The 14,674-nt window shown below is 40.9% G+C and overlaps 1 protein-coding gene across 1 annotated transcript in view; it reads right to left on the reverse strand.

The window, feature by feature from the left end:
- Positions 1–1,763: 1,763 nt before the first annotated feature.
- The window catches only part of iqsec3a (IQ motif and Sec7 domain ArfGEF 3a), an 80,418-nt gene continuing 67,507 nt past the window's right edge, over positions 1,764–14,674 (reverse strand). The window contains exons 8-14 of the mRNA XM_041030208.1: positions 13,382–13,521; positions 10,357–10,482; positions 8,929–9,028; positions 8,647–8,805; positions 7,034–7,126; positions 6,692–6,735; positions 1,764–2,324 (exon numbers count right to left, since the gene is read on the reverse strand). Of these exons, the coding sequence (XP_040886142.1) occupies positions 1,764–2,324; positions 6,692–6,735; positions 7,034–7,126; positions 8,647–8,805; positions 8,929–9,028; positions 10,357–10,482; positions 13,382–13,521 (1,223 nt within the window). The remainder of the gene's footprint in view (positions 2,325–6,691; positions 6,736–7,033; positions 7,127–8,646; positions 8,806–8,928; positions 9,029–10,356; positions 10,483–13,381; positions 13,522–14,674) is intronic.

The following is a 14,674-nucleotide window of genomic DNA, read 5'->3' on the forward strand; positions in this document are numbered from 1 at the left end:
AGGCTGGGGCAATCGCTGACCTATTTCAGAATGAAGGACGCGTGACTTGGCAATAGCATTTTGAAGGGGCTAAAGGTAACTTGCTTGTCCTTTCCGACACTGCTTGACTGTGGTATTTACAATCTAGACTAGGGTGAAAGAGATCAGATAATGCAATAATGCATTCTTTTTGTCCCATTCTTATTTAAAGCAGGTTAGCCAACAGCACAAACAATACCATTTAGGCCAGCGTTTGCAATATAAGCTGTGTGTGTGCCTCTGTAGTTTTTGCCTTTTTGAAAATGTCAGACGGAAAGGTTAGGAGGGAAGAGAAAACAGTCACAAGGAGCTGCAACAAAAACCGGGAGTTGTACCGACATAAAGAGACAGTGTCTGGATGTCTTGTGGGTGGACTCAGTCCTGCATTTATCCACCGACAGAAAACTGAGTGGAATATGCTTCACACAAATTAAAGTAAACACAGATCTTGACATTTAACAGTTGTAGCAGGGGCATCTTCATGGAAATTCATGGTGATTTCCTGAAAAAGTGAAGAAGCATTTCATAAACAGATGACAGCACAGTGTGTTTTACATATATTACACGTGAATGATGAATTGTGGTAGTTTTAGAAAAGTCCAAGAGCAGTTTCAGTGGCTCAGACAACTTCAGAATATGAAAAACGTTCCCTCCGTCAGCAGATAAATGTGGCAAGAATTCCTGGGAAGCATTAACAATATTAAATATGAAGAATAAAAGACAACAATCAACAGAACCATTCTGAGTTGACTTTTTGGTTTGGCAACAATCTGAGTGATTGGTTGCTTTTGTTTCCTGTCGTCCCTCACTGTAGAGTGATCCATGGAGAGTGACAATTGAGCGAGAGTGTTTTCTGATGATAGAGAGCCACAACACAACAGAGGAGCAGATGACAAACACAGCTTATCGTAGGATGCTGTTTTTTTGTTTTTTGCTTTTTTTTTGTTTGTTTTTTATCCAGGGGAGCAGAGAAGAAGAGAGAGGGCTCTCCATCACATAAATAAATCAGCAACAGCGCAAATGGGGAGATAGCTTTTTATGAAATATCAGTTTTGTTATTCATTTTTTGTGCTCCTTGAGAGAGAAGCGTGAAAGGACTATTTTCTCAAAGCAAAGGAGGAGTTTTTTTTTTTCTTTTTTCTTCTAGCCCTAGCGTTTCGTTAAGTGCAAAGAAGTCAGTGTTTAGTGGAGGCGTATGTATTTTGGCACGTTTTTCAGTAAGTGTCAGCTATGCACGCAAGCGCACATACAGCACAGTAGGCATGAGCTTTGGGATGATAAAAGCGAACAGAAGCAGAAGGTCCTTGGAGCATGTCCATCCATTACTGGAGCAATCAAAAAAAAAAGGTTTGAGGGATTCACGTATTTCTGTTGTCATTGGTGGTGAATACTGGAACTACAAGGAATCCAGAAACTGAACATCGTGAGTTTTTCTCTAGCAAGAGTTAAAACTGACAAAAAGTTATAGAAATTTGTTAAAACTACATAATATTTCAAAATACATGTGGAATCAAGTAAAACTTTATATATGCACTTTATTTCTCCTTATCTCTTTTAAAACCTTGATTTTTCCTTTATTTTATTTTATTTTTTCTTTAAATATATGCATATAAGTGTGATTTTTTTCATTATAGCTCTTTCATCAGTATGTATATATATACATTATGTACTGTTAAATAGGTAAAGAGGGGGTGGGGGTTGATGGAAGTGTGTGTGTTTTAGGGAAATAATAGTGATTAATCTATTTACACCATGCTCCGTGAGCCACTTGGGGTCCGGTGTAGACTGAGGCGGGGATCTGGGGGTATATACTGGTGTGGGTGGTTATAAGGCGGAGGTGGGGGAGGCAGCGGGGGCTGGTGGCCGTCGCTGCCATGGGAGCTGTCCGGCGAGCGGACCGGGGTGGACATGGCTGACTGACTGAGCTGGTGGTGGCTGTGATGGTGATGCTGGTAGTGGTGGTGTGTGGGCGTTTGGCTGAGGAAAGCCTCCATGCGTCCGTGGCCACTGTTGTCAAGCATGATGACCTTGACGATCTGTTGACACTGGATGAGTGTCTCGGGCCGCAGATCAGCCATGCTGACAGCAGGCTGGTGGTGCTGCTGGAGGTGGAGGTGGTGGGCAGGGGTGCTCGCCGCCGACTGCAGCTGCGGGTGCTGAGGTGGAGGCGCTGGCCCCTGGATTAGCCCCTGGGGCCCCTGCTGGAAAAGCAGCTCCCCTCGGTGGTTAAGAAGGGCCACGCTCTCGGGACTCCGAGCCGTGCTGCTGCTGAGCTGGTACGTCTGAAGCCTGTTGTGAATTGACACCTAGTTTAGAAAACAGCCAAGAGAACAGCATCAAATGTTATAAAACTGGTTCCTCCTCTACAATCCGTCAAGCCCTCTTTTTCTTTTTTTGGGGGGGTGGTGAACGCACAGCACACACACACACAGGGCATGCGTGGGGGCTTAGGTGTTGGGGGTCGGTGAAGGTGTAAAATCATTGTGACTACTATACAGTCCCCTCCCTCCACCCCCACAGGAAGTGGGAACAGTCTAGACTGGATGCTGGGAACACCAGTATATGACTGGGGTCAGGAGGACAGTGGTGGGGAATGAGAATAAGAGATTTGGTGCGACGCTACAGAAGGGGCCCGGTGGTTCCAAAGGGGACACTGAGGGCCCCTGTGTCTCCCTTCCAAACCACTGTGTGGCGCTATGGTGACAGCAGACACGAGGAGGCTTGGGGGTCGGGATAACCAGAACATAGACGAAGGTCATACGAATAAGAGGGAGAAGTGGAAGAAGAGGAGGAGAGGAAGTGAGCAGATTGACAACCACAGACGTCCACAGGCAACACTCATCAAAATGCAAACCTCCAGATCTCACATTTGCTTCATCTCTCTATTTTCTGTTTCCTTCCCTCAGTGTTTTCTTTTTTCTGCTGTCTGTGTTCCTTTATTATATCTTTCCTTCAGATCTTTTTTTTTTTTTTTGAAGCCTATTCTGCCTTAACTTACACTGCATTTCTCAGAAAGCATATGTCAAAACAAAAATATAGGGAGTATCATCAAAATTCATGGAATAAGCACATTGTGAAATGCACATAACGTCAAAACTGATGCTAGCGAAAGTTAGCATGTTTTTCTCCTTAAACAAGGTTAAATGTAGATTAAATTACCTGTCAATATAATGAAATATACATAAATTCAATTCAATATAAATAAATTCTTTTTGTTCATGTTTGCATTTTAAAACATTGTGCTTATTTCACAGAACTTTGTGAATTCAGTCTACGCATTACATTAACATTCACGCAGCAACCATGTTTGACACTAGCCATTTGGGTTGCCAAACCAAATTCCAACAAATTAAGCATATCTTCTTGTCATTTCAGTGGTCCTTGGGAAGTCATTTTTAAATTTTTCTTTTTTCAGCTAGATGACTTGTTAGCTACCACACCAGCTAACTACAGTACAAGCAATCTCTGTACTGTAATTTTGCTAACCCCATACTTTAAAACGGTCAGAGTTGTTCCTTTTGATTAGCTGCACAGTAAGTGTGTCAATAAGAATATAGTTTCCCACCAAAACTCTTCAAAATAGTGACTGTATGAGTAAGGTCAACAGTAATTCCCCTGCATTATAATAGGCATTTAATTTTAAGTATCTGAGGTACGAAAGGGCTTACAGCAGTGTTCTCCCATCCTCTTACAGCAGCCGATGGTAATGCTTGTGTGAAAGGACTTCATTAACATTTGCTCCTGTTCAATCTGCCAACCACTATTTCTCCTTGACAATTTAGTACAAATACTTGAGTACAGTGTCGCTGAGCTCTGAAGCACTTTAGATAGAAAATGAATGATTTCTCTGACTTTCTAGTGCCTTTCAAAAGTTTGATTTCAGAGTAGAAAGAATAACTTTGTCCCAGAGATGATCGAAAGAATTGAACTATTGGTTGTACAGTATCCTTCACAGAAAAACACTCACTAGTTCACCACATCTGGTTATTTAGCTCCATAAAAACAGTGATAATCTGGCAAAATGCTTACGACTACATGAGCAAAACCAGCATCCTTGTGTTAGGATTCATATTAGAGCTGTAGTCCTTGCTGATTAACCTATAGATCATTTTCTTTATTAATCAAAAATTGTTTTGTACATAAAATACCAGAAAATATCATTTCCCAAAAATTCACTGGTTGCAGTTTCTCAGATGTAAAGAACTTGTGCTGTTCTTTGGATTATTGATGAATAAAAACAGTCAAAAATGGCAAATGTCATCTTGGGCTCTGGGAAATTGTGGTGGACATATTTTCACAACTTTTTGAGATTTTATAGAAAAAACAACTGATTGATTATTCTAGAAAATATTTGGCAGATTAATTGGAAACAAAAATAATTATTAGCTGCAGCCTTCCTCTGTTTCTTTTTACATTGCCTCATTTAGGTCTGATATTTTTATTCAAGTACATTATTGTCATTTTTGTCACAAATCACATGCAAGTGATTTGGGCTGAGAAGTGGAGCTGGGAAGCCAGCTGACATTATTTTGCTATGACGAGATCACAAACCTCTCGTTAGCTGAACTGGTCACACCTGGAAAGAATCTGGCAAGGCTTAAAAGGACAAAGACTTACAACTGCCTTTGTTTGCCTGACTTTCCTTTTCTGTGAAGATGAAACCAGTTTGGTTTCATGCTTGATTCTGACTTTTTTTATACATCAAAAACCAGCACTTACTTTCTGCTTAAACATGTGCTCCACCATTTCACTGATATTGTTGACTGTCAATCCTTTACCTTGTCTGTCTTATGGGTGTGGAGTTGGTTTTCAGAAGTGGGGGGCGCACAATGAATTCTTTCTCTAACCCTAACCAAAGTGCTTTTGTCATCTAAACTTTACCAAACATGGGATTCTGGATGTGAACCCTGGTCTCAGTCCATTAGTCTGAGAAAACTGAAATGGAAAATTTGTGTCCTGGTCTCAATAAACATAAAGGGGACATGTAAATTACACCTCTGACTGTCTTTAGTTTTCTTAGATCTCTTTACAATTAGCTTTGTGGTTATTGCTGCTATAACATTGGAATCTCAACTCCTTATATCTTTTATGATTAACAGTTTGCAATGGGATTCAGAAAGTCCTACATTCATGCCTCTAGCATAAGCAGTATTTCTCTGAGTGACCCTCCTGGTTTCCAAGATAAATGTGTTTCGACAGCTAACAGCTCCCCACCAGCCACTGACATTTACTCTAGGCTGCATAACAGAGGGGAAGATGGCTGGTGAAGGTAGCTCAGACAACCATGAAGACTGACCTGAGATACAAACATGAGTGGGGGACAAAACAGGGGAGAGATAAAGCCCTGAAGTCACAGAGGGATAAAAATCCTCTTTTGGATTGAAACTGATTAAAGTTTAACTGCAGGCGAAGATTAAACTGATTTTTTATATATATTCTTAATGTATTGTTTTTTTTTCTTATGGTTGTGGTTATGGCTTTTCTATTATAGTACACACTTAGCTCTATAAAACCTCAGATCTTATTGTACAGTGTGAGAGGCTACCATGCTCTTTCAAATTAAACTTGATCACAGCCCCCTCTTATCAGCGCCTGCTAAAAGAGAGAGAGCTCCTTTATGCACAAAGTGAGCAGATAAAAAGATCCTTTTGTTTTTATGTCTCTTGTGCAGTAATGAAGGCATGTTTGCTCTGCTGTAATTATTGTCATTCTACAGGCATTTATAGCTATGAAAATGAAATGGCTGCAAACCCTTTCAGTTTCAAGTATATGTAATTACTTCTGCTCTAACCAGAACCCGAATAAAGATTTACAGCCTCACACATTACCAGTGAGCTGTGTGGAATTAAAAAGCCACTTAATGTCAGATTGACCCTGTGTATTTGGCTTTTCACTCCAGCCCCCAACTATGCTGCCACAGAAAGTACTAGGAAAGCTCATCTGATGCCTCCAAGGTAGTAAATGCAAAGCCCCATGGGTACTGTAGTTCAGCTTGCTCTCCTGCTGGCACAAAATGTTCACACGAGAAGTTTCCCCCGGGGGTCTGGCAAGGGGTGGGGAGGTGACGACTCCGGGTCAAACGAGCGTTATATTTATCCGCCTGCATGTTAGTGTGTTAATTAAGATCTCAGTGCTGAATGTGGGTACATACACACGCACACACACAGCATATGCATTCCACACATGTCCTCAGCTACTTTTAGCAATGGCTACTTCTTTTTTATTTATTTTTTTTTCTTTTCTTGAAAGGCCCTAAAGGAATCACAAATTCTGCCTGAGCCTGTGAAACTAATTACAACCTGTTCCTTTTTTAGGCATGCAGATAATATTTAAGCCTCTGAGTCTTACGCATGAGTAGAACCTGTTTTGACTATGATTTTATTTATTTCCCCAAACCACCATCTTTAATTTTTGTACGCCAAAGGAATCATTTTATCTAATATTCGGCTTGGTTGGGTTACCTCACATGCCCGCAGCACTTTACCCTGCAGCACTCGTTCTCTCATGCACTCTTCACCCATTCCTGCTTGACGCCTCTAGCCCTAAAGATACAGTATGACACTAGTCCTGGGGATTCCTATCTCATCCTACCATGATAACGACACACTGCACTGATTCTTACTGCACTGACTTACCTGTTGTTTGGGACATAGCCCTATCACTAAGCACTTACCTCTACTGCATTGTGTCCGCTTCTGTCATCTACCTCCTGGTTTCCTGAAGGCAGGAAAAATGAAAGAAAAAGGGACAAAGGTGGCAGCGAAATGTCTGTGTTAAACAGTATTTTCCTTTTTTACTGCATTTTAATGTTTTTTAAGGGATAAAAATATGGTTTAAAATAAGGCATACTATACCCCAACACTTATTTCAGGAAGAAGATTTTTGTAATTTTTTTTCATCCCATTGATCAATTCATAAAAACAGAAGCAGGTCAACTGTTCAGCAGTGGGCACATTAATGCAACTGGGGCCTCAGCAGTTGGTTTTAAAATTAAAAAGCGACAGAGCACACACACCTGATGGGGAGCCCTGTTTGCCACGCAGCTCTAGCTGTGTGCCGTTGCTCTTTACTGAGTGTGTCTTGGCTCCCTGCTGCTTTTCCAGCTCCCCTGCAGAGAATAGAAGACAGAAATGAAGCATCCATCATAATCACCCTGACAGAAAGCAAAGGAGGTAGATAGATGGATGGATGGATAGATAGATAGAAAATAGGGTGATGGATAAGAGCGACAACATTAACTGGCATAATTCTGTCTTTCAAAAGCATATGCATACACAAATGCTCCTGGTGCCGTCCCCTCCCACTCTCTTCTCTAAGCTCAAAACATGACTTTCCATCTCCCTAATTAAACTTCACACTTGATGGTAATTGCATGTCATTTCCAATCATGATGACTAAATGTTGTTTTGTCTCTAACACCGTGCTGCATTCTAATTTTGATGCTGAACTGCAAAACTGCCAGGTGAGACCCTAAGGCTGCAGTACACGATGTCCTCCAATTCATTTTGGTGCACGTGTGACAAAAATCTGACAGGAACTAAAATGAAAACGTCCTTTTCTAGTTAATCTCCTGGGAGGGCCCTGTATAAGTCACTATTCTATCATATAGTAACTTCCTGTCTGACTTATGTTTCAAATATATAAACTACAGTTGAACAGGTAACAGAAATACCATGCTCTGAGATGTAAGAGTGAGTTGGGGACTGAAATAAAAATGAACAATTCTGTTATAAATTTTCCTCATTATAAACAGCTAGATGCTGAGGGGGGGGAAAAAAAGCACCTCTGGATAAACAAAAGCTGTAATTTCTCCTTCCAACCTCTAAAGAGGGGAAGCCCAAACATAAGTGAGCTTACCGCAGGCATGTTTACTACAATGACAGTAAAAAAAGCCCTTAGAGGAGAAAGGAAGATGTGGTGTTTGTCTGTGCATGTGCCAGAACTCTTTCTTGTTTCAAATTTTGTCCCTATATTTATACCTTGAGAACAAGTGTGAGTTGTTTTTGTGCCTGTCTTTTAACTACCGGTAATATGCCCCAACATTAATTTTTATTCAAATGTGTGCATTGGTTTGTGTGTGTTTTTGTGCACAGTAGTTGTTTGTCGTTGCGCCACTCTGGAGAGAGAAATAACTTCCTTCTGTCAACTCCTGCCTGTCTCCATATGTTGTTGCCTGCTCTCCCTGGGCTGCTGGCCCTGCCTTTCTATGAAGGGTAATGCAGTTGCGTCAAATCCCAGTAGGGATACTCTCTCTGATGCCCACTGGCAGGAGCCAAGCTCTGGATACCAAGGTTTTTTTCGTGTGTGTCTAAGTATGTGTATGTCTTATTGTCTAGAGAATTTCATTTGCACATGAACCAAAAACAACTCAGACGGCTGGCTGCTTTCAGGAAAACTGGCCTCTTTTCACCTCCAATTCACTGCCCTCCTGCAGTCTGTTTGAGCTGCAATGCACCAACACGAATACTGACTGCAAGTTAGCAAATAATACGAAACCAAGATGTGAGATTACACCACAAACTGTAAAAATCTCTGATTTATGCAAGAAGAGTTCAGAAGGTCTTTGAGGACATGAGCAAATATGGTCACAAAATTGATATGGACACACAAGTGTGAGCTGATACTTACATTCAATGCGTATCTGCTCCATCTCTGACACCTCTGCAATTGATTCCTTCAGGTCTTCTACAAACTTGAGCAGCTCCTCAGCACTTTGGGCGCAGAAGTTAAGTACCTGCTTCTTGTCTGAGCCAAAAGGCGAGAGGATGGTGATGCCATGAGGGTAGTCTGGGGAGCACAGAGGACATTGATTTGAAAGCAGTTTTCTCCTTTATTCCATAAAAATGGGGCCTTAGCTTGGGGCGTATTGTGTTTTTCATGCCAGTTGTATATGAAGTCACTGTGACTTACATTCATTTTCAAACAGGTGGAACTGCATGCCAAGTAGGCCCATAGCTTTGCAGAAAGTGTAGGCTGCAGAGCTCTTCTTCTTTGGACAAAGCTTCAAGATCTGCAGACAATGAGAAAACAATTAGAAACTAGAGTTATAGGAGCTGCTTTGAATGACAGCAGTGCCCATTAAATTATTTTGGTCCATGTTCTCACCACTTCTCTGAAATCTTTTTGATTGTCACTGAGATTTACATATCACAGAACAACCTCAAAGGAAGCTGAAGGAGAGAACGACTCTTTGATAATTCAAAATATATTCAAAAAGCAAATTGAGTCAATATTGATATACATTGCACTCTTCAAAGTGTTTTGGCTTGTGTGCTAGTGCTCTAATTCGTATGAAACACACCTTGGCAAGCTTATATCAGGATGAATTAGAGATGTTATGGAGCTTTTTCACTGAATGACCTTCCAGATAGAGAATGATGAGGTAAATCTGTTTTGCAGTGCTACTGTGAGGCATAATTTACCAGGCAAAGCCTATTAAACCAATACATCACACTTGCACTTTAAACATTTTTCGACATGTTTAAGTGGCAGGAAGAGGGGCCAAATTCAAAGAGAAGTCCCCATCACTTGAATTCCATAGTAAAATTATTCAAAGATAACTTCTGCCCCGCTTTCAAAGCTGTCAGGAGAAAACGTCTCGCCGGAGTATATCGAACTGCTAACTTTTAGAGCCAAATGAACAGAATTCCTCTGTGATGTTGGAAGATAACTTGTTTTGCCTCTTACTTCAAACTCTGCCTTTTAACCTCCTTTTCCTGAAGCTACCAATTACTTCTATGCTTCAGCAGAAAAGGGAAGGGGGGGGGGGGGGGGGGGCAGCCATGTTGCTTTTGCTGTGATTTACTAGCGTGAGATGAACATTTGACATAATTATGAGAGTAGTTAAATACTTGGTTAGATAAACTCTATGTGGCTTCTAATGAGCCCATTAATTATGCCCAACATTAAACCTTTGATAATTCCCCAATCGACATGGCTCTGGACCAAGTGAACAACTTATCTGTGCTGTGGCCCAAGTGAAAACACACTTTATTACTGTTGCTCTGTAGGACACAGATCTTTGCTTATGAGTGCACTGCAACACTGCATTTGCTACTATCTATTATTAAAAGAAATGGCCGGAAGGGTCCGGGTTATGAAACAACATAAAAGAGAGGGAGCCTTGAGAAGTGGCTCACAGCTGAAGTAGGTGATGGTGCATTGCAGCTGTCACAACAAAATAAGCAGCTTTAAAGCTTGAACATGTGCAGCAGCAACAACATTTGGGGGGTGGTGTAAAAGACACTGTAAACACATGAAAACGGCAAAGACAGAAATGAATTATTACATTGGACAATTCTCCTCTTCATGAAGGTATAAGACTTTTTGTTTACTTACCACAATTAGATCATTGAAGAGGAAGACTTCTCTCTGGTGTGCTGCTTGTTTCTGGGCCTTGTTAACGTCTGTCACCTCAAAAAGTCGACTACAGCACACCAGTCTTCTGTGAGGGACAGAGAGAACCTGCAGAGACAGAAACACGCATCCAGGTAAAAGGAAAGCTTGAGAGACTTAAAAATCATTCAAGGCCAGATGAAGACACAAAGAGACTTTTACTCCAGAGAAACTGGGTAAGAACAGGGAGACTTGCAATACAAAAAACCCCAAATATCACACACATTATTATTCAAATCAAAGTATCTCTTAAACTGTGTCTGGAGGGGATCTCTAAGTCTCCCAGTTAACACTTTCTATTGAATGAATACAGTCAAATAAACTCTTTTGGACTGACAGAATATGGGGAATGGAGAAGAGCTGTGTTTCGGTTGTCTCATCTTCCGGCATGTTGCCATACTCTGCTACAAGCTGTCCTTCAGTATCTGATCAGTATTAGTGTTTAATGTTTGTGAATTACCTTCTACAATGCCCTAATTATAGATTTTATTTCTGTGGGTTTTTCTTGTACAGTGCACTTGAAGGAATATTGTGATTCTTTTTTTTTTTTCTTTTACTAAATGCTTCAGTTGTGTCCCTAGAGGCCTGGCTTCTTCTTTTGGCCTAAAGTACTTTTCCAGGTTTAAGCAGATTACACAGCAAGAATGGCTCACGCCTTTGGAGAGTGATCTAATCATGTTCTTGCCGCTTCGCACTGTTGTCTCTCTGACTTGTCTCGCCCAGCTTTCCGTGTACAAATGCTGCACATATCCAATCCGCAGCTGAATGGGAGTCGGTAGACGTGGATCCCCTCTCCGTGATATAATACAAATATACACACCCTATGTGCATTTTTTTATGTATTCACTCTGCTCCCTGTGGACGATTTGCAATGCTGCGAGTGCACACACAGACTCCGTCTCTTTCCTGCTCTCTCATCACTCATCACTGCAGGGTATACAGACTCCCGCCCAGCCTGCCACAGCCAGCCTGCTTTCTCATTACACTAATGTCAGAAACATGTAAAGACTTCATTAGCCTGAAATGCCTCCTGCTCGTTCCAAAAAAAAAAAAAAAAAAGAAAAAAAGCCCTTTCCTGACAGGATTGTTAAAAACTGTTTGACAGGAAAGACTTTTCCAGTATATTCATTAACAAATTAATTACATGACTAAATAAAAACTTTTACAAACTCTATCCAGATCAAATATTTAGGGCAATTTGAACGGGAGGAAACATTTATATATAAAGCTACTTCATCACATTCAAGAAGAGTTATTTGACTTTCCTCAGGTCATCATATATTTATACTGACCAAACTCATATTATGGAGAAACCATATACAAAAATCATTCTTGTGCAGGAAAATCCCTCTTAGCATAATAGATAAGATATATAATGGATAAGAAGTTAGTCCATCTTCAATGTTCAAAGTCTGGGCTAAAGTAGGGGACTGACCAAGAACAACATCACTAGAGCTATATTGCTGGCACAACTAAAAATCCCAGGTCACTACTGATATTAACTCTAGAATTCAGTTTCAAGGAATCTACCTGGACCTGCTAGCAATTTTGAATAAATATTTCAAACTGGCTCTTGTATGTGGATGAAACATGTTTTACAGTGTTGAATATCGAAGAGTCTGTGGGAAAAAAAACTCGGCAACTTTTATCTATATTTCATAAATAAAGGAATGGAAGGCCTTAGTGCACTGATAAGACTCAAGCAGAATTCCCTGAGCTGTTTAAGTATTTTAAAACGCCTTTCGGTGTAATGAGAGGGTGCACAGAAAACATTCCCGCATGAATCAGTGTAATCAGTCAATTATAAAGTTAAATATTTCTGCCTATGTCTGTTTCAGACTTGTTAAGTCTGCAACACATACCACTTTGCAAAGAAATATTGACACAACAAGTCAGTGTGTGAGCAAACATTTTTCATCTCTGAAGTTGACTCTTAACTAGAGAAATCGCAGCACTGGGTTCAAATGCTTACATTACACTACTCGTGTGCACTGACCAAGCCTTTTAACCTTAAACAGTTAAAAAGGAGCCTAATGATAGCAGTAGTTAATGACATATCTAACTGGAGTAATGACTTGAGGTAATGATCGTGCTGCTGATGAGACATTTAATGGCTAATAAATGTGCTCTGCTAAGGCCACTAAGGCTAAGGTGATGGTGATGAGGCCTTGAATAATGAGTGAGTGACTTGGCACAGAGTTTGTAAAAGAGTGTGTGTTTGTGTGTAATCATATTCATGTTTTTGTGCGATACAGTCTGCCCGACTACTCCACAAAACTCATTAAATACAGTATGTGTGATACCTGCAAACTCACTCATCTCCTGAGAAGTGCTGTTTAAAAAAAAAAGAAAGTCTACGGGTGAGAGACAGTCAGCTGCTAGATGTATTACAACTGCTGTTTAAAGCTGCGTACCAGAAAACCGATTCTGTGGTTTATATCTATATCGAACAGCTGGTGAGAGTTTTACAGTGTCCAATAAGGAAGACAGTTACTGTAGCATCGATGTAGTCCCATCTGGGATAAGTCAGTTTAAATTAAATGAACTTCAAGGTGTGTATGTGTATGTGTGTGTATACTCTTATTCAGTATATGTACTTTATATTTATGAGGATATTTTAGCTATTCCTCCATTCTTCAAAAGGCTGATTGGGGTTTACTGGTTTCACAGCAGGGTTAAAGCTGCTCTAATCACCATTTTAATATTTAACAGTGGATTAAATTACTGTGTGTAATCTGAAAAGGACTGCTCGTGACGACAAAACTCACACTGATGCTCCAGTTCTCACAGTTTTAGCATCTTTTAACTCAAGGTTCTGGTTCACTCGCACTCATCTGAGTTGTTCTGAGATGCAGCATGCAGCTGTTTTCAGTGAAAAAGTTCATATAAACCCACTGTACTCTACCTGCCCAGCACCAAACGGCAGACAGACACAGTTAGCTGTGTGTGTGTGTGTGTGTGTGCTTACCGTTTTCATGCCGACTATGGACTGCTCAACCTTGGAGACGTAGGTGACGTGGTCTTCGTTGGAGCGCAACTCCCTCTGTTGTATTCTTTCATAGATTCCCACCACCATGTCTCGTGGGATATCTGCTCCATCATCCACACCTTAAGACGAGAACAGGCTGATTACGCACGAATATAAACAAGTCACAGGATGGTTGCTTTTAATTTCACCAGACAGTCTTGTCCATCTGGCAGAGTATGGCAGCGACAGCTGTTTTAACAGTGGTAGAGGAGCCAGAGTGTGTTTACTCTGGCCTTATATACAGCAGGGGATGTGTCAGTGCTGCAGGAGGAGATGCACACAAACATACATGTACAGATGATTCAAATACATCATGCCGTGCATTGACCTGTACACATTTTTAGTGTTGTCACTTGACATGCAAAGAGTAGAAACACAAATTCAGTTGTCAGAGAAAAAGAGAGCTCTTTCTTTCAATTTCCTCATCTGCTCTTCTTTAACTTTCTGCCTTTCACTGTCACCATTAAGGAATGACAGAAGGCAGTGTGAGAGGAGGCTAATTGGCAAGTGAAAGGTTAACACCCCGCCTCGCTCTTATAAGATTTTCTGTCTGGAACACAGTGATGTTTAAGGTCGTGACAGTTCAACGCAGGTAGAGCTGCATGCCATTAGGCTGTAAGGTTGCCCTCGAGATGCTCCCCATTATATCTGCACAGCTGTACCGCGCGGTGTGGTACATTGAGTTTTCAATGGGGCAGGATGTGTTTAGAGAAAATGAAGCCACCACAAGTGATGGCGGTGACAGTGAGCCACCCTGGGACACTGCTGAGACATCGTTTCACATTATAGAGTCAGGGGGTGTGAAAGAATGTTGCATAAGACTAGTAATTTTTTTTCACGTGATGTATGAGTATGACATATAGGAATATGATATGGATGTGCTACATGAGCATTATGTAATGTTATGTAACCATGAGTTATCATATTTTATCCATAGTAGGAATTCCTTCTATTGGGATGGAGAAAGTTTTTTTTTTTTATGAGCTTATAACCTTTAGTAATGTGTCTTGTATTGCTTTCACTAATTATTATATTCCTGTATTCTCAAGCAGTCTGGTATTTCATGGGCCTGACACATGAGGCTGAGGATGATGGTTATATGAGAGGCGTGGCTCAAGCTACGTTTGCCCTGTAGCTTGAGCCACGCCTCTCCTCCATCTGTCTCCTCTTGTTTTCATCATCTCTGAGTGTAAAGTTGGCTCATCACAAGTTCTACTGATGAATGCCAGTCTG

This window comes from Toxotes jaculatrix, chromosome 22 (genome assembly GCF_017976425.1).
Source record: "Toxotes jaculatrix isolate fToxJac2 chromosome 22, fToxJac2.pri, whole genome shotgun sequence".
NCBI classification, from domain to species: Eukaryota; Metazoa; Chordata; class Actinopteri; family Toxotidae; genus Toxotes; species Toxotes jaculatrix.